At 33.9% G+C, this 24,257-nt stretch overlaps 1 protein-coding gene across 1 annotated transcript in view; it reads left to right on the top strand.

Moving 5' to 3' along the window:
* The window catches only part of shv (DnaJ heat shock protein family member shriveled), a 124,590-nt gene that overhangs the window by 77,648 nt on the left and 22,685 nt on the right, over nucleotides 1-24,257 (top strand). Inside the window, exon 7 of the mRNA XM_090395097.1 lies at nucleotides 3,911-4,022. Within this exon, the coding sequence (XP_090251223.1) occupies nucleotides 3,911-4,022 (112 nt within the window). The remainder of the gene's footprint in view (nucleotides 1-3,910; nucleotides 4,023-24,257) is intronic.

The following is a 24,257-nucleotide window of genomic DNA, read 5'->3' as shown; positions in this document are numbered from 1 at the left end:
ACTTGACATTATTAAGCATTCCAGAATGTTTCAAGGGATAATCTGAGGTGGTATGGCCACTTAAATTAGAATTTGTGAAGAAAGTTTAGCAAAATAGATGTTTGATGCCAAGGTGGCAGGAAAGAGATCCAGAGGAAGACCAAGGTCTGAAGTGGATTGATTTGTTTCTAAGTGCCTTAGAAGCATGAAATGTTAGATATGACAATATTGGAATGCTCATAAGTAATAGATTGATTTGGAGGAAAATTATTGATAGGGGATTAATAATAATACTGTAAACCAATCATACGCTGTGATAGTAATGTGATAGACTGTAAACTTAATCATGCGCTGAACATCTCTTGGGGGTTCACATCAGGAAATTGACGATTATGTAGGTGGGAGAAAAAAAAGTGAAATGCTGCTACAGGTTGCATCATTCAACTGATTTCGGAAGTTTATACTACTTAAGTTTATACGACTTACCCACTTAAGTTTTTAAAAAAATCTTTTACATATAAGGTGGAAAACAAACATCTTATATGTTGAAAAAAAAAATATACCGAAGAAGCAAGAATTTGGCATCAACTTCAGGTGACTATTTCCTGATATTTTTTTAAATTGCAAAATGTAAATTCTCTATAATATTTAATTCAATACAACAACAGGACCAATAGTTGTTAAAATATCTGCTTTTCGATGTATGAGATGTTTTTTTTTTTTTTTTTTGAGAACTTGGATTAAGACAACACACTTGAAAATTTAATTACAAAATATTTAAACAACAAAAATTTGCTTTGTAATTTTTTAAAAAAAAATAAATAAATATGCACTTAATTTTTAATATACTAGACAAGAAATTATGTTCTTGTGAAATAAATAAAATACTAGTCACAAAATTTTCAAGACTAGTATTTTATTTATTTATTTCACATGGTCTATTTTGGAGTCTGTATGCATCTCCTATATTCTCATGTTTTATGTATTTTTTTTTTTTTTTTTTTTTTTTTAAATTATGCCTTTATAACATCAAATGACTTAATACAATAAAAAAAAAAAATCAACTTGTTCTCTTAGGTCATTTGATTTATTTCATAAAGATTGTTGATCTAAATAATAAAAATAAACACAAATGTCAAATTAGGGTATTCTATACTTAAATTTTATTCTCAAAAGTTTTTCACATTTCAAAACTATGAACTTCTTATCTGAAATATGATAAAAATATAAATTTTAATTTAAAATGACAACACTTTTTTTCTAGGATTTCTGCTAGAATTTTTCCTAGTAGAAAATGTTTTTATATATAACCAAGCAGTTGCACAATTTGCTAATTATATTGTATAATGAAATGTTCCCTTGTTTGCTGAAAATAATTTCTCTGCACTAAATTGCATTGGACTTTGAAGACTTACTTTTTTGGAACTTCGATATTATTATTATTAAATATCAGATTAACAAAATTAAAAAAGAGAATTGTTCCACTTGAATGCAACATTTATCATCAGAGTATGGTCATTTATAGTTCCTCTTACATATCTTTTCCTTCTCATTAAGTTTCTAATATTCACAGATGAGATTCAACGGTTATTTGATTTTCAAAACTTACGAGGCTTCCTTATAGCTGTTTAGAAAATGTTTAGCTAGAACCATATACAAATCACTTATTGGTTTTGAAACTGAAATACTGTTGAATATTCTTGCAGCATGAAATGCACAGCTTGCCATTTCAGCAATTTGTATGGCTTGATTTGGTTACTTTTACTTCATAAAGGGATTTGAGGCTTCAGAGTTTGGAGGAAGAATCAGGCATGTTTAGTAACTTGCAAATTGTGGTTTGCCATACACACAAAATTTCTCTAAGCTTTACTCTGTAAGACTACTTTAGTAACTTATGTTAGGCAAAAAAAAGAGGAGACACGACAATCAGTTACATTTTGTAACCCACAAACCTTCATTCTGTATTAACCTTAACTATTGCTCTCCTGAGTATAGCATCACCAGCAAACAATTGGATATTCTCTCTCCCAAATCATCTTATTATTATTGATATACAAATTGAATAGTAGTGGCCAAAGTATAGAACTCTATGGCATACTACTCTGGCTTTGATTCATCTCCACCATATACTCAGTCTCATCATCAGTTGTCATTTATCCATGTTGCCAGCTTCATGTCTTTCCCATTTGCTTCAGCTTGCATAAGCATTCCATGCAGTATCCTGTATAAGCTGAAATATGCTGTAGCCATTTCAGCTACACCATCTTTATTGTAGAAAGTGAAAATCACTAAGATATGACCTTCCCTTCACAAAACCTATAGAGTATCATGTTCCTATCCACCCATTCCTGAATTTTGCCCTTAACCAACTTCTCTCATCCAGCTTATGTCATTTGATTGGATTTTCTAGAAAAGGCCTATTATTAAATAAGCTCCTATTAAGAAATCAGAAACTAGGAATTTCTAATTCTCATAGAAAGGCATATATGTTAGCTATTCATAACTATTATTTTTGAGAAAATTACAACATATAATGAATATTAATTAGAATAATTAATATTAGAATAAATTTCATTAATACTGGAAGTATTATGGCAAAGTCAAATGGCCATCATCAGGACACACAGGACAATGATATGTGCATGTAGGCACTAACACTACATAAATGAGACTGAAGAAAGGCAACCAAAGTTGGGCCTAGAGTCCTAAATTAGGTTTCTTCATTTTTAGTTGATTGTCAGTCTTTAAAAGATGAAAATAGCAGAATGGAACTAATTTTGCTTAATAGCCATCTATCAGTAGTACCTGTCATTAAAATTTAAAATTTTTATTTTCTGGTTCCCCAGAAAAAATATTTTTTAGTGCAATTGCTTTCATAGAAGAAACTCCAATCAGAGCAATTTTGGGCATATATATTTTACTGTGTGTATAAATGAAACACACACAAAAAAAAATTGGTTACACGTGTGGAGCATTAATATGGCAAATTAACAAAAAAAAAAAAAAATTGGGCAATTTGGAAATAAACTGTGATTAATTTTAAAATCTCTCAAAATTGCATAGATTCTGTGGATTCACTGAATAAAAATGGATGTCAGGAAAAATCTTAAAAAAAGAAAAAATTCCATCTGAAGATAGGATAACAAAGTAACTTGCCTTATCAAAAATTAAGCAGCTTCAATATTTTTGATTATTTTGATTTTTGATTTCACTTAAATCACCCTTTTCCAAAAGAGATTCAAACTCTCTTCAGATTGGATTTTCATCCAAACTCTCGAATCATTAGGCTATGTGTGTACATTTTATGGCCTAAAACTTCATGATTGGATAAAAATATAAACCATGTTGATTCGGTTATTAGAAATAATTCATATTAAGTTAAATTTTTTTTTCTTTGGTGTGATATCAATGTCAGTTTGGAAACTGTCCTTGAAGTATGTGCATCTTCATCCCCCTCACTTCAGTGATCCAGCATTTCATACAGCTGTAAAAGCATGTGTGTTACAAAAATCCACATATTGGTTTGTGTACTTGCATTTAACATTGGCAGTTATACTTAGTATCAAAATATCTGTAATTGAACAAAATTTGTTTCTACATGAGTATTGATTCTCTTGTTAGAGCTGCTACTCATATTTCACCTTATTTGAAGCTAAGAGAAAAAGTTTTTAATTAACACTTTGAGTAATTATCATACAAGATGTTTGATTTAGTTCTAATAAATTGCAATTACAACTAGTAATTGCATCCTCCAGAATCCAACACTTATAAATGTGGAGTAGTAATGAAGTATTACTGTCTATTCGATAGTTGGGTATACTGTTCATTCTAAGACAAATTCATTAATTTTTAAACAATTTTTTCATTCAGTTTGTCATTGTACTGTATTCTATATGATTTGTAAAGCATGTTTACTAAAATTTCTTCATAGGCATTCCATATTTGAACGAAGAAGTGATGATTTATATACAAATATTACTATACCACTCATTGATGCTTTGTGTGGATTTACAATGGAATTCTCACATTTGGATGGTCACAAGGTAATTTGTTTTATTATTTGAAAAGTAATGTTATATTGCAAAAGATTTCTTAATAGCAAATCTTAGCCTGAAAGCATAAATTGGCAAGAGTAACATAGTGTTCCCTCATTTCTTTAGCAATACCATGTTCTTATGAAGCAAGGTTAGAATCTCTTCTTTGATTTCACTGGTGTGTGTGTGTGCGTGTGTGTGTGTGTGCGTGTGCGTGTGTGCGTGCGCGCGCGCGCACTATAAGTAGGTGAAATACATAAGCTAAACAATACAACAAAAGGGTGTGAAATTCTTTGATATTATTTAAAGTATGCATAAAGCCACTAGACTAATTACAAATGGTCCATCCATCTCGCCTTATATTCTCTCAGTGTTAGTATATTCACTACCCACTTTGGCAATGTATTCTACTTGCTTACCATCCTCTATGTAAAACATCTGCTTCTCACTCCCTTGCTCACAACACATATTATACAGCTTTCAGGCATGGCCTTTTGATTTCTGTCACCCACTGTTCCATTTAGTCAGTCATTTCATATTAACTCCTCTCACCAGCTTTGGTGAGATAATATTAATATAAACATAACAAAATTAATGATTTTATTCATATAGTGAATAAAATCATTAATGCTTTCCATTATGTTGTTAATCCTTTCAACTGTTATAGTGTCCTCTCTTGACATAATTTATTAAGAATAAATAAATTATGTCAAGCAATCACAAAAAGCTGGAGTGAAATTCTGCCAACTGTCAAAAGCTTATTGAGTCCATACCACGAAGGATGAAAGCCATCATTTGGGATAAAAGAGGAATAACAAAATACTAAGTTCGGTGATTGGATATACATTTCCCAGTCAAAGAGCGATCGCATACTTTTTTCTTCAATGTTTGGTTTTCCATTCACCTAATTTCTGGTTAAAGTAACTATAAAATATTTTTGTAATAATTTTTTTTTTTCTTTTTTAATCATATTTATATTCATAACTGTCCAATTTGAACAAAATTTATGTATTGAGGAAAAATAAATCCTAATATACATACAATGTTAATATTACTGTCTTGCTGTCGTTGATCAGATACTTTTTGCCAGGGGTTGTATAAACCATCCAGAGAACACATACCATTAACAATATACTAGGATAGCTTTCGTTGCTTCACCCATAATGACAACCAAACCAAGCAGTAGACCCTAAACTTCATTCCTTTGTCTACTATTATCCCCAGATCCTTTCCTGCCTTCACTTTTTGGGATACAGTTCTTCAAATTTTTGCGAATCTCGCACATGGAAGAAAGGTTGTAGTTTACTATATTAGTACATATGACATGTGGATTTTCATAAGTGAATCAAAACCACATGACCATAAAAAAGTAAATATTTAACTGGCTAACATGTTATTTTGAGAATAATGCAAATGCAATGCCATATGCACTAGGTTCAAACCATCAGGAATTCGAGAGGGCGAGAAATAATTATTTTATGGAAAATTAAAATTTCCAAACTGCCAGAAGAGAGAATCTATCATTGTGATAAGATTTTGATGGTGTAATAAGGGCTTCAGAGTTTCTTTGAATAAACATTTATGTTTATAGATACTTTGAATCATTTGGATACAATGAATTTTGTATTATCCAAATTTCAGCTGACCTTGTATAACCAATTTACAAATTTTATAGCAGCCTAGTCCCATATTTGACCACCAGAGGTGCAGTGTCTGATATTGTGATTGTTTCGTGTACGTATCCTGTTTTAAGAAAAAATCAATAACTGCAACTCTTCACCTTTTTTTTAAACATAATTTTGTTTTTAATTTCCATTCTTATATTAGAAGTGTCCAATTAAATTTTTGCAATAAGTTTAAAGTTCCAAGGACCGATGTGAAATATTTATTTAGCTTATGCTTTTGATGTGGAATGTAATTCCATTGCTTTTAGAGTGGTAAAGTTTTAGTTTGAAAATAAAATTTGCCAATATTTCATTTTCAAATACCTATTTTGTCTGTAAATCATACTATCCAAAAAGCCTTTCGAGAAAAAAAAAAAAGGAAAAAACTGATGAGATTTATGTCTAGTGAAAATGCATTTATCTCTTATTATGCTAACTATGGAAGATGAAATAAGTTATTTGTTGTGTGTCCTGGTTTTATCTTTTATGTATTTATTTTTAAGATTTTGATATGAATTTAAATCTCTCATGACAATAAAATTTTGAGGAAACAAGCATGTGTGTATCTATAAAATAAAAAAAAAAGTATACAAAAAGGAATAACATGTATCTATGTAACAAACATCACAGCATTATTATTTGACTTTTTTGAAGTGCATTTTTACCCCTTACATTTCTAAATGTATTCCTTGCACTTTCAGAGCATTTTTCTAAATACTTATTTATTGAAAATGGTTGCAAAAATCACATGGGATAAATATCATCATGACATGGGATAAATTGTTATTATTATTGTTATTATTGTTCCGAGCAACTCCAAGGAGTTGACAGACTCATCGAGGGAGGCCCTAACATCATATCAAGAACAACTATTCGACATTCACACAGTATCTATCATACCTTGCCTTGAACTCATTCATGGTCGTAGCATCCACAACAGACTCTGGAAGCTTATTCCACTCATTCACTACTCTCCAAGTAAAAAACCTAGCTCTAACACCCTTGTCAACCACGCTCTTGCCCAGCTTCCATTCATGGCCCCCCTAGTCCTCCCACCACCAGTCATATTTTCAAAAATATCTTCTGGATCAATCTTATAGAAACCCTTCAGTAATTTGAATGTCTCAATCATATCACCCCTCCTTCGCCTATCGACCAATTTCTGCAACCCACAAATCTTCAACCTATTCTCATAAGGTTCATTCCACAGACCTGCTATCATCTTGGCACTCGTCTCTGGATCCTCTCCACTTCCTCCCCATCACGAAGAAACCCTGGTGCCCATAAGTGGGCACAGTAGTCCAGATGGGGTCTTATCAAGGCTCGATACAGAGGAACAACAACTTGTTTGTCTCTGCATGTTAAAGTATTTTTCAGAAGCCAAGTGATCTGGTGAGCTGTTTTAGTCACTTTTGCAATGTGCCCCCTAAACTTCAATTCCCTATCCACCAACACTCCCAAATCCCTGGCCTTATCAATCTCCTGGAGTACGGTTCCACCAATGCAATATACTGCTGCTATACTTTTCACTCCAAAGTGCATAACCTTACACTTTGGCACATTAAATTGACATCCATTTTTCCTAGCCCAGTCCTCCAAACTATCTAAATCATCCTGTAAAATTTTGACATCATCTGCATTCACTATTGCCCTACCCAACTTTGCATCATCAGCAAACAAGTGAGCACTTCCTCTCAAATCCTTTCCTATATCGTTGATGAACAAATTGAAAAGCAGTGGTCCAAGAACAGAGCCCTGTGGCACTCCACTAGTCACAAGCCGTCTTTTAGACTCCTCCTGAATAAACCACTCTCTGGTATCTCTCCTTCAACCACCCTCCTATCCATCTCACCAACCTTATATCTATCCCCATCTGCTCCAGTTTACTGATTAGGGTTCTATGTGGTATCCTATCAAAAGCATTGGCAAGGTCCAGTAGTATTACTGTAAACCCATTACCCCTATCCAGTTCAGCCGTCACTGTGTTATAAAACGTGAGCAAGTTACTGAGGCATGATCTACCCTTCACAAAACCATGTTGTCCCCCATACAATATCCCATTTTCATCTATCCAATCCTGTATTCTTTTCTTGACTAATTTCTCTAAGACCTTGACAATGATTCCTGATATGCTAATCGGTCGGTAATTTACAACAGCAGTCTTGGAACCACCTTTATGCAGTGGAACTATTTTCCCCTCTTTCCACCCCCTCGGGACTAACCCAGACCTGAGACTCAAATTAAACAAAATGGTCAAGGGTACTGACAATTCTTTAGCTGCTTCTCGTACAACACGAGCTGGTATACCATCCAATCCCACAGATGTATTGACATTGAGGTTATGCAATAGACTACTCACCTCCACTTCATTCACCACAATTCCCATATAATCTACTGGTACATTTGTTTCTGCAATGTCACCACCTGGATGATATATTCTTGCAAAGGGCTCACTCAGTAACTCAACTATATCAACTGATTCAGTTACCTCCCTACCTACGAAACATGGCCAAAGAGAATCCTAATTCTCTTTGGCCATGTTTCGTAATTCTTTTTTGCTTTTCTTACCACACTCGTTACCCTTCTGGCCTGCACTTTATACCATTCGTGTGCCTGCCGGTCACTTTTCTCCTTAAATTCCCTCCATAGTTGTTTCTTTTTTTTGCAGCTCAAGCTTAATGGTGTTATTCATCCATTTAATCCCTAGTTGATTTATTATTTGGACTCTAGGTAGACAGTCAGCCATTGCTTCATGCAAACACTTCTTAACTACCTCCCATGCACTATCGACTTCTAGTCCTTGCAGTTGTACATGCCATGGCACTGAACTAATCAAACTCCTAAGCTTGTCATACTTTCCAGCCCGATAATTCCACATGTACCCTGTCTTAATTGAAAATTCTACACCTTTAGCCACCTCCAAGTCAAGACCCTATGATCACTCTTACCGATTGGTGGCAATGTGGTCATATTTGTTACAGCCAAATCCTCAGATGTAATTACTAGGTCAAGCACTCTCTGACTCCTAGTATTTTCCATTACATGCTGTCGCAGATAGTTATCCCTTAATAACCGCATAAAATCCAATTCCTTCCTCCCGTGTGTCCTCTCCTCACTCCAATCAATGCGACCATAGTTGAAATCTCCCATAATAATCACCCTCCTTCCACTCATTTCTTCTATTTGCTTGTGCATACTGTCACCACCATCTTTTCCATCACCTGGTCTATAGCAGCACCCAATTGTATGTTTAGTTCTGCTAGCCACAATCTCACACCAAATGGCCTCAAATGTGCTCTTTTCTCTATCCTGCAATTCAACTTCTATTCTCCTTGGCTGCAGCTCATCAGCTATCATCAACAATACTCCTCCTCCCCCATTTTATTCCCCCTGTCATTCCTGAACACACTATACCCATCACATTCAATCCCACTAGCTATATCATCTACAGTTAGCCATGTTTCATTAATACCAATAACCTGTGGTCTGGAATTGCCAACCATGGCCAAAAACTCTTCCTTCTTGTTCCTAATACTCCTAGCATTAGTGTACATGAATTTAAGACCCCCATTAGCCCCAACGCTACCTTGATGCCTTTTATTAACTATCCCACTCTGATTTGTTGTCCTTATTTGCTCAGGCATATCATATTCATTCTTACATTCAACTGCCTCCCTAAGGACTGTATATCTACTCCCCCCCCTTAATAAATCTAGTTTCCCTGAATTTGCACATCCACCACGTTCAGCAACACTTTCTCAAGTCCTCTTACACCGTATCCATTCAAATGCAAGCCATCCATCTTATATAGATCCTTTCGCCCATCGAACTCACTCCACTCGTCATACATACATAACCCACGCATAACGTCATTTGCAATTATGGCCCTCCTTTTAAACATTTCACTGTCATACCGTGGCAAAAGACTAATCATTCTAACTCTCTCACTCTTTTCTTTTGCTGCCTCAAACATTTCATTCAGGTCTTCGATCATTTCCATTTTGTCTCCTTTCAAATCATTCGTACCTGCCACAACAATCATTTCTTTCACCCTTTCCTTTTGCTCTCTAATAGACTCAGTTACATCCTTTATGGTCACACCAGGTTGGTACAATTTTGTCAAATCCTATACTATCACACCTCGTACTAACGAGTCTCCATACAGCACTCTATCCTTCATTTTTTTCATGTTCACACTCATACATCTATTTTTCTTGTCATACTTTTTATTATTGGCTGGTTCATTCAGTCGACTTTTGCTCATATGCTCTAGCTGTGTTTTGCCCTTTTTATCGCACCATTCAACAACGCGATCTCACTCATTGCGTCTATCTCATCTTTTTTATTCTCAGTAAAACCATTAATACTATCATTCACACTTTCTATATTCACACTCTCACATCGCCGTTTTTTGTGATATCCCTATTTTCTTCATTCTGAAGTTTGAACAAAAATAGCACAGTCACGATCTGAAATACTCTTCAATTTCTCATTCTCCCTACATTTTCTACACACATTCACTCCTTTATTATTATCTAACCACACTCTGCAAAGCGTACATTTCGCAGCTAGTACACTGAATCATCTCTTTTATACTACCGTTCTTTGATAAAGATGGCGAACCATCATTACTGGCCACCGTTTTCCTTCGTACTGGAGCCATACTTACTTGCAACGTATTTTATCAAATTATAAATTATAACACACCAAAAACACACAAAAAGATGCACTAAGAGACGCAAGGCAAACAAAACTACGCAATATTAAATAAATGTATCAGCGATAACTGAAAATAATACTTATCCGGAACTTTCACGAACACTACACATTACGAATCTCTCTAGCGGCGACAGCCCAATAAAATATGTTATAAAGACACACAAAATACTCTAAAAACACGAAAATCATTCTAATATACTATAAAACCAATTTTCTAAAGAAAAACACACACAAAAAACACCAAAAATCACCAATTTTACACTAGCACTAAATTACACCGACCACTCACCATATAACCTCGAACCCAACTCGAAAATATGGAAGAAAGAATTCGAAAAATTAATTTCCTTAGTCATTTGTCAGATTTTCATTTTTTTTCCAGAGAAAATTGCATTGTATTACTAATAGATTGATTTGCCTCTATTTTTATTTTTTTTTAATACCACTCTCATTATACCTGCATAAAAACAAAAGGGAATAAACCCTGTCCATTTCAGTGAGCAGTTAAATATTTTGTTAAGCTTGTTACATTTTTTTGTGTTATTGGTTTACATATACATCCAATGAAAACTACCAAGAATTGTCTCTTTTTAGCACATAAAACCACACTAAAGGTATGTTTAACTGAATATTTTGGAAACACTTCTCTTTCAGTAAACCTACTCATTTTGTGTTATATGGTATTTGCTTAGAGATCAGTTTGACCCATTGTATTTTATCCTTAATCTATGATTTCGACCTCATTTAAACAACCTACCAGTTTCATCAACATCTGACTTCTTTTCATTAATTTCCAACCAACAGCTCTTAGTATTAATTCAACAGCATGCACTGCACTTCGCTTTTACTGATTTATAAGCTGGAGGGATTTTATTTAGTACATGGCTGGTGATATTAATTATCTTGCAGTTTGCCTGAAAGATCATAGTTAGTACATATCACTGATTGCAAAGTAGCTACTACAACTGTGCAAATATATATTTGAGTAATTTTTCCCTGTATTGCAGTTTTTGTGTTCATGAATATAATTCTCTAATACACGATTGGATTATTTTTAAAATCATAAAAAAAAAATTTTTTTTGAGAATTTTTTCATTGTTTAATATAAGACATCAAGAATGAAATTTTATTCCACTGTGGTATTTTTAACATGCTTACAATTTTTAAGCTAGAATCTCGGCTGTATTCTCTATGATTAATAATGGATGAAAGGGGGGGGCGGGATAATTTATCTCACTGTAGTGCTACTGAAAGAAACATGATTTCCTTAAACTCTAAATAAACTAAACAACTTACAATATATTTTTATATTTCTAGTCCTTTTCTTATAGTTTGTTATGGCAGGGCGAAATAAATTTTTTATTCTTTTTTAAATAATCAAAAAAGGACTGTCAGTGAGTATATGCAAAAATGTAACAAAACAATATAAGCAGATACAATATTTATGCTCTTTTTATAACCAATTTTGGTTTTAGATTTTCCCCATTTGTTTCCATCCATCTCCGTAGATCATGCTTCTCTCTAGTTGTCCAGGCATTCATCTTCTTTCATATAGATGCCACTGGATGATTGTCTTTGTCCATCTATTGCTTTTCATCCATGCAGTATATCCTGCCCATCTCCATTTTAATTTTAAAATCTCTTCCCTTATATCCACCACTGTTTCTTTTCCTATCTTCATAGATTATTTTGTCTTGTAGTCTGTTTAGCATGGCTCTTAAACAAGGATCAAAATTTTATCAAATACTGTTCAAAATCAGGTATGAGTTAGATGAGTAGTATGATTAAGTAGAACTGAAAAAAAAAAAAAAAAAAAAAAAAAAAAAAAAAAAAAAAAAAAAAAATTGTGGAGGATATATAAGAAGCGTGAACAAGTTCGTAAATAGTATAAAGGAAAATCAGATTGGAAATACAATTTTATTAATACAGACCAGTATTTTACAATAAAAACATTTATTCAAACCTACCAGTTTCGCCAGCAAACTGTCTGGCTTTTTCAAGGCATTACGGAGATATGAAAGTTAGTAAATGCAAATTAAAAGGAACATAAAAAACATTGTAAACCAAACTAGTATCTATGGTTACACGTTTCACGTGACAGAGATGACTTATTGTTCTTATTCATTATCACGCATGCGTGTTTGTTGTAGACTTGTAATGTGATTACTGGCTAGTTGTAGTTCAGATTGATTGAGAGAGAGGATCAAGTTTTTCCACGAACTGTTTAGAATTACACCCTGATTTCTGTTGAGGTTTCCGCCAGTTATTAGTACTATTGTGGCTTCCTTAAATACACGATGCCTGTAGTTTTCATCGAGATATGGCATGGAGCTGTTTTGCCAATCTATCGTGTGGTTAGACGTGCAGAAATGATGTGCTAAGCCAGAAGAGATGCTTCTGTTGTGGTTTACATCACCAACATGTTCTTTTTGTCTAATTTCTAAACTTGGTGAAGTTTGTCCGATGTAGGCAAGACCACAGGAGCAGGGAATGTAATATACTCCTGGATATTTGTAGAACTTGTCTAATGTTGGTGGTTGGTTTGAAGACCACTCTGATGTTGTGGGCTCTTATTATTCTTGCTATTTGATAAGAAATTGACTTGATGAAAGGTATCACTACAGTAGAAATGTGCCGACGTGGGATTCTTCTTGTCTGGGGTTGTCATTGTATATATATTTTTTGATGATGTTTTGAGGATATCCATTTTGTGATAATGTGTTGGCTATTAGTGAGAGTTCATTCTGTGTATCCTCCTCTTCTGATATAAACTTTTTGGCTCTATGTTTCAACATGTGGATAATACTCAGTTTGTGTGACTTGTGATGGTTTGAAGTATAGTGAAGATATCTTCCAGTATCTGTGGGCTTTCTGTAAATGGATAATTTGACACTGTTAGGTTGTTTTTTTTTATCAAGATATCTAAAAAATGCAGTTGGTTGTTGTTTTCTACTTCCATAGTGAATTTTATCTTGCTATGTATTGAGTTGATTTTATCCACAAACGATTTTAGGTTGTCTAAGCTGTCTTGCCGTATGATGAATATATCATCCACATATCTCCACCATGTAGATGGTCTCGGAGAGATTGCAGAGAGAATATCTTTTTCAAGTTTTTCCATGAAAAGGTCTGCACAAGATGGTGATAGTGGGCTTCCCATTGCTAGGCCTTCTAATTGTTGGTATATGGTGTTGTTAACCTTGAAGAAATTAGATTGAAGGCAGTGTCTAAACATCTGTGTGATGTCTAGAGGAAAGAGGTCTTGGATGATGTTATTACCTCTTCTGCTGGAACATTGGTGAAAAGGGATACAACATCTAGGCTGGCTAGCATGTCAGTTGGTGCAATCTTAATGGCTTGGAGTTTATTTACAAAATGTTGACTATTCTTGATATAAGATTCTGTTGATCTTATTTTATTATTTAATAAGTTTGCAAGATGCTTTGCCAAAAGGTAGGTTGGTGATGATCTTCCATCACCTATTGGACGGAGAGGTATATCCTGTTTATGTATTTTAGGTGCCCCGTATAGTCTTGGAGTGATAGGATGTGAGGATTTTAGTGTTCTCTTCACTTCTTCTGGCCAATTGTTACAATTTCTGATTAGTTGGTTTGTTTCATTATGATTTTTTATTGTGGGGTCTCTGTCTAGGATTTTATAAGTTGAGGTGTCTGATAGTAATACGTTTAACTTATCATAATAATCTTTAGAGTTGAGGATAACTGTAGAATTTCCTTTATCAGCTTTTGTATAAGTTCTCCGAGACCATCTACATGGTGGAGATATGTGGATGATATATTCATCATATGGCAAGACAGCTTAGACAACCTAAAATCGTTTGTGGATAAAATCAACTCAATACATAGCAAGATAAAATTCACTCTGGAAGTAGAAAACCAACCAACAACCAACTGCATTTTTTAGATATCTTGATAAAAAAAACAACCTAACAGTGTCAAATTATCCATTTACAGAAAGCCCACAGATACTGGAAGATATCTTCACTATACTTCAAACCATCACAAGTCACACAAACTGAGTATTATCCACATGTTGAAACATAGAGCCAAAAAGTTTATATCAGAAGAGGAGGATACACAGAATGAACTCTCACTAATAGCCAACACATTATCACAAAATGGATATCCTCAAAACATCATCAAAAAATATCTATACAATGACAACCCCAGACAAGAAGAATCCCACCGTCGGCACATTTCTACTGTAGTGATACCTTTCATCAAGTCAATTTCTTATCAAATAGCAAGAATACTAAGAGCCCACAACATCAGAGTGGTCTTCAAACCAACCACCAACATCAGACAAGTTTTAGGATCTCCAAAAGATAAAGTTCCATTCTACAAATATCCAGGAGTATATTACATTCCCTGCTCCTGTGGTCTTGCCTACATCGGACAAACTTCACGAAGTTTAGAAATTAGACAACAAGAACATGTTGGTGATGTAAACCACAACAGAAGCATCTCTTCCGGCTTAGCACATCATTTCTGCACGTCTAACCACACAATAGATTGGCAAAACAGCTCCATGCCATATCTCGATGACGACTACAGACATCGTGTATTTTTTTTAAGGAAGCAACAATAGTACTAATAACCGGTGGAAACCTCAACAGAAATCAGGGTGTAATTCTAAACAGTTCGTGGAAAAACTTGATCCTCTCTCTCGATCAATCTGAACTACAGCTAGCCAGTAATCACATTACAAGTCTACAACAAACATGCATGCGTGATAATGAATAAGAACAATAAGTCATCTCTGTCATGCGAAACATGTAACCATAGATACTAGTTTGGTTTACAACGTTTTTTATGTTCCTTTTAATTTGCATTTACTAACTTTCATATCTCCGTAATGCCTTGAAAAAGCCAGACAGTTTGCTGGCGAAACTGGTAGGTTTGAATAAATGTTTTTATTGTAAAATACTGGTCTGTATTAATAAAATTGTATTTCTATTATAAAACGACCAAAAATGTATAATTTAAATAGGAAAATCAGATTGTGAGAGGAAACTGCCTCGGCAGATCAAAGGAAATCCCACAGTTCTTTTGTTATGTGGCAGCTAAGAGGAAGGATAACTTTAATGGATGCTGATCATAGTAATTTGACAAAAGCAGATAAAAAATCTCGAATTACTGAGTGATCACTTTGTAGAGCCTCCATGGCTCAGTCAGTATAGACAAAGCCCTTTGATTGGAAAGGCCTGGGTTCAATTCTCATCCATGACATTGGGAACCTTTATCTGGTCTCTTTCGATGAAAAGTGAGTTAGCTAGTCTCGTACTGAGGTAGGGTTTTTTCACCCGGAAACTTTTTTTTTTTTTTGTCCCCCCAGCATAGGTAAACCAGCCCTGTGAACACATAACGATTACAGTCAGAAATGCTTACACTAGTGGCTAAAATTGTGGAAACTTTTTTGAAAAAGCATATTTTTTAGGTTTGATGGCTCATAACACCACTTTTTTGGTGTAATACCATAAAATTATTTATATCAATGGAAAGATAATTTAATCAAGAATGTAAATGCAACAAGGTCTGTTCAATTATCTGTATTCTATGAAAAGTTATAGCCAAATAACCAGAAAAAAGAAGCACAACTTGCTTAGGTTGATATAAAGTAGCTTTCCTACATTTGAATGTAGCCAATGAGCATGAGTATTTAAGGAGCCAATCAGGTGTCATCTTGTTTTGGCAATGAACCAATAAGGTCACAGTAGGATTCAGTTATTGATGTCATGTATTGGAGCTGAGAGGAGGTGTCAGTGTGTTATGTGATTGCTATCAAGTTGGTTGTTTTTTTTGTGTTCTTTCATTTAGTGAGCTTGTAAAACGTAATAAAATTAAAGAAATGGTGCAAAGAGTTGACTGATCACCCAGAAAGCTGTGTAAAATAGCACTATTAAGTGACAAGGCTACAGTTATGAAGAAATTAGAAGAAAAATTGGTGGAAACTTAACCAAAGGTGGAATTTCTAAATTTTTGAAGAGGTATAAGGAGACTCTGTCACTACAAAACCAGACTGGTAAAGGCAGGAAAAGGTGCACAACAGCAAGTGATGGTAGAAGAATAGAGACTGTGCCTACGTGACAGAAGAAAATCATCTGGGTGTATACAAGATGAAATGGCGCAATACAATGTGAAGTTGAGTGCAAGGACTGTTCGGCACAGACTGCAGGAATTTGGTCTAAATGCTAGAATTCCACGAAAAAAGCCATTTTTATCTCTCAAACAAAGGTTGAAAAGATTAAACTGGGCTAAAACCCATGTTAACTGGACAGCGTAGCAATGAGACAGTGTTATTTGGAGTGATGAGACAGACCAAAATCTCCCTGTTTGGTAGTGGTGGCATAAAATATGTAAGGAGAAGAATCGGAGAACATTTGCATCCTGATTGCATTACACCTACCGTGAAACACCCACTTAGTGTTATGATTTGGGGTTGTATGACATCAAAAGGTAATTTGATATCATTTGGGAATATAAATGCCCAAAAATACATAAATGAAATACTTTAGCCAAAACTGAAACCTTCTGCACATGATCTTTTCCATGATAATGAAGCATTTATATTTCAACAGGATTCAGCTCCATGTCATGATGCTGCTGTGTGCAAAATGTGGTTTCAAGATAATCATATTCCACTGCTGGAATGGCCTGGGAATAGCCCAGACCTTAACCCAATCAAAAATCTATGGAGCTGACTAAAGAAACTTGTTAGTCGGAAGCAAGCAATAATTCAATCTTGTTTTCACATTATAACAGCTGCAGAACTAAAAAACTTGGTTCACTCAATGGGAAGGTGTTATAAGGCCGTAATTAACGCTAAAGGTTACCCAACTAAGTATTAACTCACATTGTGAGAATTTTTGTATATCTCCTTTTTTCTGTGTGTTTCACTTTTCTTCTTTATAACTGCTGTTCTAATAAAAAATCCTTCATAAAAGTTATTGCATTACATTCTTGATTAAATTAGAAGCAATAATTCAATCTTGTTTTCACATAACAGCTGCAGAACTAAAAAACTTGGTTCACTCAATGGGAAGGTGTTGTAAGGCCATAATTAACTCTAAAGGTTACCCAACTAAGTATTAACTCACATTGTGAGAATTTTTGTATATCTCATTTTTTCTATGTGCTTCACTTTTCTTCTTTATAACTGCTGTTCTAATAAAAAAATCCTTCATAAAAGTTATTGCATAAAAGTAAGGCTGTAAAAACATTGATTTAGAGATGTGAAATTAATCTTGTTTACCCAAGGTCATGAAAGGAATTTTGTATATAAATGTAGTTAAAAAGAGAATATCCTATGTAATGTATGTGAATTAATTGAATGTAAGCAAAAGTCTAAATGTCACATATTAGCCGTCCAGTATAATTTATGGCCTAAGGCAAAGAGAATTATATGGAAAGCGAAGCTCAATCGCATTTCTCAGAAGACTAAGCACAGAAGATGAGTGCCGTGCAGAAAAAACATAACGAAAGAGGGTGCCAAAAGAGGTGATATAAAAGGGGGTTGCCCCCCCCCCCTCTCTAGAGGCTTTTTTTGTTCCTGTTTCTTGGACGTTGGCTCTCTCCCACCTCCTGAGTGATTCCGGACCGCCCGTAGAAGTTACAAGTCGATACCCGTAGTTCCAGCTGCTAGCTATCTCTTCATAACAGAGTAGCGGAGCACGACCAAGGACCGGCAATGCTGATGACTGTGATTAATGTGAGAAATTTACATAGCTTGGAAATAATTGAATGGATTAATTCTAAACTAGCATTTTGTGTATATTAATGAGTGTTTGCAGAGCGAGTTTCAAGTGGGAGGGATATAGATATATAGTAGGTATTTATGAGCCATGACTGCAAACGAAGTTAAATATAGACGAATTGAAATAGATTGTAAATGTGTATAAGTGCTAGAACTTTCACCTCTGTATATTATTCTGAGTAGGTCTCCTTGGATAAGAGTCTCATCTATCCTAGGATATTTGCTGGCACAGCATATCAAATAAATTCGTCAATATTCCTAACTAAGATAAAGGCTCTAATAATTACAGAATACACGTGACTGGTCTAAGAAACGGCCCAAATTATAGATTGAGTAGAATATAGAGAGTGATAGATTCAAAATGAATTGAGTGTTAAAGATAACCAAGAATTAAAAGAGAGTTAATTATAATACAATAAGGCAAACATAATAGAACTAAAATATAGAAAAGTAAGAAGAACGATATAACAATATGTTGTAACTGGGCTAATGCACTGGTTGAAAAGTTTGGCTGTATTTTCTGATTTTATTTTACTGCATAGGAATTTTTTCAATTTGGAATAAGCTGAATTCTTTTTATTTCTTCATGAATGCTTCTTTTTTCCTAATGTAAAAGTTCTTCCAAGGTATACATATTCTTACACTTGCTCTATTTTGTTATTGTCTATTGTTTATTTTTCTTATGTCTGGATTCCTATGACATTTGTCATTATTTTAGTGTTTTCATGTTTTAGTTTCATATAATCCTACTTTATTTGATACTGTACTTAATTCATTCATCATTTCATCTAGTTCTCTTCTGTCTGCCATTATTACAATATCATCAGCATACTGTAAATGATTTAATTTTTTTACCATTGATATTAATCTCTGTCACTCTGATCTAGTTGATACTGCATTGAATAATTTGAGTGTAAGAGTATCTCCTTGGCAAACTCCTTTAGAATGGGCTACTGTGTTCTTCTGTTACTAGCAGTTGCTTTTTTCACATATACATTATATATATTTTGTGTGAGCTGTATACAATTTTAGCTTACTCCATGTTTCTTCATTCTTATTAGGATTGCTTGTTTTTCAAATGAATTGAAGACTTTTTATATCCATAAAACCTAAGTACAATGGCAAATTGTGTTCTCTGCATTTTTCTCTTAGCTGATTCAATGTCTGCAGATAGTCAGTTTTGACAAACCCCTTTCTGAATCGAGCTTGTTCAATAGGCTGAGTTTCATCCAATTATCTAGTGATTGTTTGTTTGTTATCTTTATAAACAGTTTATATACTTGTGATAGCAAGCTTATTCTGTAATTTTCTGTCTTATTTCCTTTTTTGAACAATAATATCATGATAGCATTGTTCCAACTATTTGGTATATTTTTCACTCTTAGGAATTTATTAAACAGATTTATTTTCAGTTCTTCTGTTAATATTTCTCCTGGCATTTTATTATTTTTCATATCTTTCAATGCTTGTTCTATTTTGAAATTTTGTATTTCTGAAATACTTTCTTCCTGTTCTTTTGGCTTCCATATACAGTATTCCCTCGACTTACGTCCATGATCCCATAATGGAATAAATAACATTTTCGACTATACTTTCAAACAAGATGCAAGCAAGCATAAAGTAAAAAGGTTTTTATTTAGCAACAGCGCATTCAGCGGCAGTCTTCCTCAGCAGTCAGCATGTGACTTCAGCATGTTCCTCTGTTGATTCTGCGTTTGAGAAATATGTTATTTATGTATTTATCATTAAATATTTTGCGATATTTTGTGCAACATGGCTCCTACACGTCCAAGTAAAAAAAACCAGTGAAGAATCACAGAAAAAGAGGCGAGCAATTGATCTTGAAATGAAGTTGCAAATTCAATGATACTGACTGAGCAACGACAAGGTCCTATCGTTGAGAAAAGCTACTTTCATCATGCATAGAGGACCTGAACCAAAAGCACATGCTTCTTAGCACTATGACCATAACCACTAAGGCACTAAGTTTCTTCAACATGTTGAAGAAAAAAGCAGGACCGATTACGACTATGAATTCAACACTTCTTCCAGTTGGTTCATGAGATTCAAGCAGTGTTTTGCACTGCATAATGTGAAAATGTATGGTGAATCTGCAAGTTCAATGAGAAGGCTTCCAAGGAGTTTGTAGAGAAATTGGATAAAATTATTTGCCACAGCAAATATTTAATATGGATAAGACCTCCTTGTTTCTGAAAAAAAATGCCCAAGCAGACAATTCATCCACAAAAAGCTAAAATCTTTGCCTGATTTCAAAGCTCTTGAAGACCTTATTACGATTCTATTAGGGGATATGTGGCTGGATACGAACTGAAACCATTTGTGATATGGCACATTGAGAATCTTCGAGCCTTCAAAACATTAGGAAGCATACTCTTCCAGTTCATTAGCAGAGATATAAGAAGCCGTGGATACTCAAAAATTGTTTGCGAATGCCTTAATCAACTGTAATGTGAGTGAAATGGAACGCTATTGTGTGAAAGAAAATGTAGAATTTAAAATTTTATTAATTCTAGATAATGCTCCAGGTCATCCGTCTAATATCGGTGATCTTCACTAAGTTCCAGGTCATATTTCTCCCTTCAAACGCTACTCCATTATTCCAACCGATGGATCAGGGAGTTCCTGTAGTGTTTAAGGCTTATTATCTATGGAGAACTTTTTCACGAGCTATTTCCTACTGAAACGACCAGATTCATGCAGTTATAGAAAGCATTCAATATTTATCATGCTATTAAAAATATTACTGTAGTTTGGGATGAAGTGATCTCTCAATCTATGAGTGGCATATGGAAAAAAATATTAAAAAGGTTTATGCACGAAGTTTTGAAAAAATGAAGACATTTTAAATTGAGTGAAGAAATAGTGGGCCTAGTAAACAATCTGAATCTCGAAGTGAATAATGATGTATGTCATTCAACTCATACGAAGTGCCCCTGAAGAGTAGACAACGAAGAATTGGTTGAACTGGAGGAACAACATGTTGCAGAAGAGGAAGAACGAGAAAAGGAAGAGGAAAAAGAGAAACAAGGAGAGGTAGTTAAACGATTCACAGTGAAGGGTCTTGCAGAAATATTCTCTGCAGTTAGTAATGTTCTCAAAATGGTGAAGACGTGTGCTCCAATGTTGAATGCTACTTATTAATAGAAATGAAAGTACATGATGTGTTTTCTTGCTGTAAAGAAATTTAGGATGAATAGAAGAAGAGGAATAAGCAAATCACATTGGACATTTTCATCAAAAAAAAAAACAAAGTTTATACCAAAAGAGCAGCAGCCTGGTCCCTCATGTAGGGATGGTGACTGTGGAGGAAGATTTGAGTGATTAGTCTCCTGTTTTATAGTGGCAGTAACACAGAGTACAGTTTTATAATAAGGTTTAAAAATTAAAATGACAGTATACTTATTACTGTTAAGTCCCTGACCCCTATAACCCTGTTGATTTAATGTATCGACTTGCATCCTGCCGAATGGAACAGAACCCCGACGAAGTTGAAGGATAACTGTAATAGTATTTTCAACAGTGCTTGTGTATTATACATTTCTGAAAAATACTGTCTAGCCTTTCTACTATGCTTTTTTTTTTATCCTTGTCCATTTTCATCAAGTATTTAGTTTTCTTTTCTCCAATATATTTTTGTTTTCTCTGAGAGGTTTTTAATAATTATATTTCAGCATGTTACATTGCCATCATCAGGGATCACCAAAATTTTTAAAAAAAAATAAAATAAAAAGCAATTACATGTGCATGCAGAGACTGAAGAAAAGCAACCAAAGGTAAGTCTAGATTCTAAATGCCCCCCCCCCCCCCCCCCCAGTGGGCTAAATTGGCCTTTGGGCTGAAGATCTAAGGATTAATGCTGCCAAATTTGGGGTAATCTCATGCACCCAAATTTGTTGAGGTAATAAAGTTTTTATAATTGATAATTTAGTATACATTGTTATTTCCTGAGAGGTTTTTATTATTAACCTTTTTATTTTTTGCTATCTTAGGTGCTCTTTTTATAATGATTAAATTTTTTTTTATTATCTACTAATGTATCATTATTAATCTTTACATATTTTGTTTTATTCTATTTCATCCTGTAATTTTTCTTCTATTTATTTTCCCTCTAACTGATTGCTTTTAATGCCAGTTTGAAAGAGAAGACAAACATCTTCTCTTTCAAAAATGATTTATTTCAAAGTTTATTTTTCACTTGGTTAGAGTATAATAAATTTAGTTTAATCTTTTATCCAAGTGTGAGCAAACAAAGTTTGTGCCTGAAAGTATCTTCAGGACTGTGGTAAGGTGGTACAACACCAGGGCACTCCTTGCAAAGGTGGAGCAAGATACCAACACTCCTATCTCAGTATCTCCCATAATACAAAACACATCTCCTTGCGGATATATCTAATGTTATGCATTAAGGGAAGGACCACAATCCAGACTAGTTTCGACCTTTATTGAGGTCTCTTCAGTGGGAGAACCAGGCCCAAGTGGAGATACCAGGCAGAAGCATTAGCAGGTCATCTCTACCTATAGGAGTTGCCAAATGGTGTGCCACCCTTTTGTAATAAATTACTCTGGATTTAGAGAAAGATGTTGAAAGTTTATTTTTCACTTGGTTAGAGTATAATAAATTTAGTTTAATCCTTTATCCAAGTGTGATAAAGGATTAACACACTTGGATAAAGGATTAAACTAAATTTATTATAATTTATTTCACTTTTTCTTTGTTCGTTTGGACTAGTCCATGTCCATTTTCAGTTTGGTCTTTTCTTGTAAAATGTGTTCATAGCATTCAGCTAGTTACTCATCATAATGTTTATATTGCTCCTTTCATTTCGTTCTCCTATGCCAGAAAACAAGGTTACTGAATATGCAGGAATATCAGATGGTATAGCATATAATCACAGTGCAAACATGAGAACAGAAAACCATTTAAAATAACAGAAATGCATGCACAAACCAGCTGTTGTGATAAAATAGACGAATTCTATGACACAGTGTCCAATACAATAAAGCAGGATCCTACAGCTTACACAGTAGTGCTAGGAAACTTTAATGAATGACTGGCAAAAAATGAAAATCTTATTTTCATTTATTGCCAGTTTTCCAAATCCTATTCTCACAGAAAAGAAAACCAACCAGATTAGAATCTGTGCTGTATGTACTAATAAGAAAAATGCAAAAAGAAAAAGTTTGCTGTTTATGAAAAAAAAAATTGGATTTTATGTTATTTTTGTGCTCAGTGGAAGCTTTGTATTCTCGAGATAACTCATATGAATTTCTTATAAAAAAAAATGGTTCTTTTATAAATTCATAAAAATTTACTAACATATTTTTTTTTCTAAACGAGCTTGATTATGGCATAATTTTTTTTTTTTTTTTTAATGCCTTAATCAGTGTAGAACTGGTTAAACCAGTTCTACATGGGTTTAACCAGTGTAGAATGAGAATCCTTAATTTCTTATCAGAAACTATCATTCAAAAAAAGAGAATGTTATTTATGATTCCTTTTCAGGAGTTAATTTAATCCTTAAAGACTTAAGAAATATCTGATGATTAAGATTTAAGTTTCCAAATGCCAAAAATATCTTCAACATACCAGATCATACAGATGATTTTGGATGAATGGAGCAGAAAGTTTCAAATCATCCAAATAAAATAAAAAAAATTAATCCATTAGTTTTGACAATGACTCCCTGGAATATTTATCTCAAGATTTTCCTACCATCATCATGGAGTTATTCACATTTATAGTTAACTCAGAATATGTCACCTGGAAGGAAAACAGTTTATAAACAAGTTGAAGGAACTGACATGGACATTTTCAATTATCCCATGTTCTAACGAACTAATTTGAACATGAAAATTTTCTGCCGTTTATCCAAAACTGTATTCATTACATTGAAAACATTTTTATCGTTTAGAGAGACACAGATCAGATCAAGTTTTATATTTCTTCAGATATTTAAAATTTCATCCCAGGATTAAGTTTATCCTTGAAAGGGAATTACAAGGAGTATTATTCTTCTTGATAAATCTCATTGAAATTGTCTTTCTACATTGGTTTAATGTGAACACA

Source organism: Typopeltis vanoorti, chromosome 7, assembly GCF_054136105.1.
Source record: "Typopeltis vanoorti isolate ZY-2024b chromosome 7, IOZ_Tvanoo_1.0, whole genome shotgun sequence".
In the NCBI taxonomy this organism is placed as follows: domain Eukaryota; kingdom Metazoa; phylum Arthropoda; class Arachnida; order Uropygi; family Thelyphonidae; genus Typopeltis; species Typopeltis vanoorti.
This window is presented reverse-complemented; position numbering and strand designations above follow the sequence as displayed.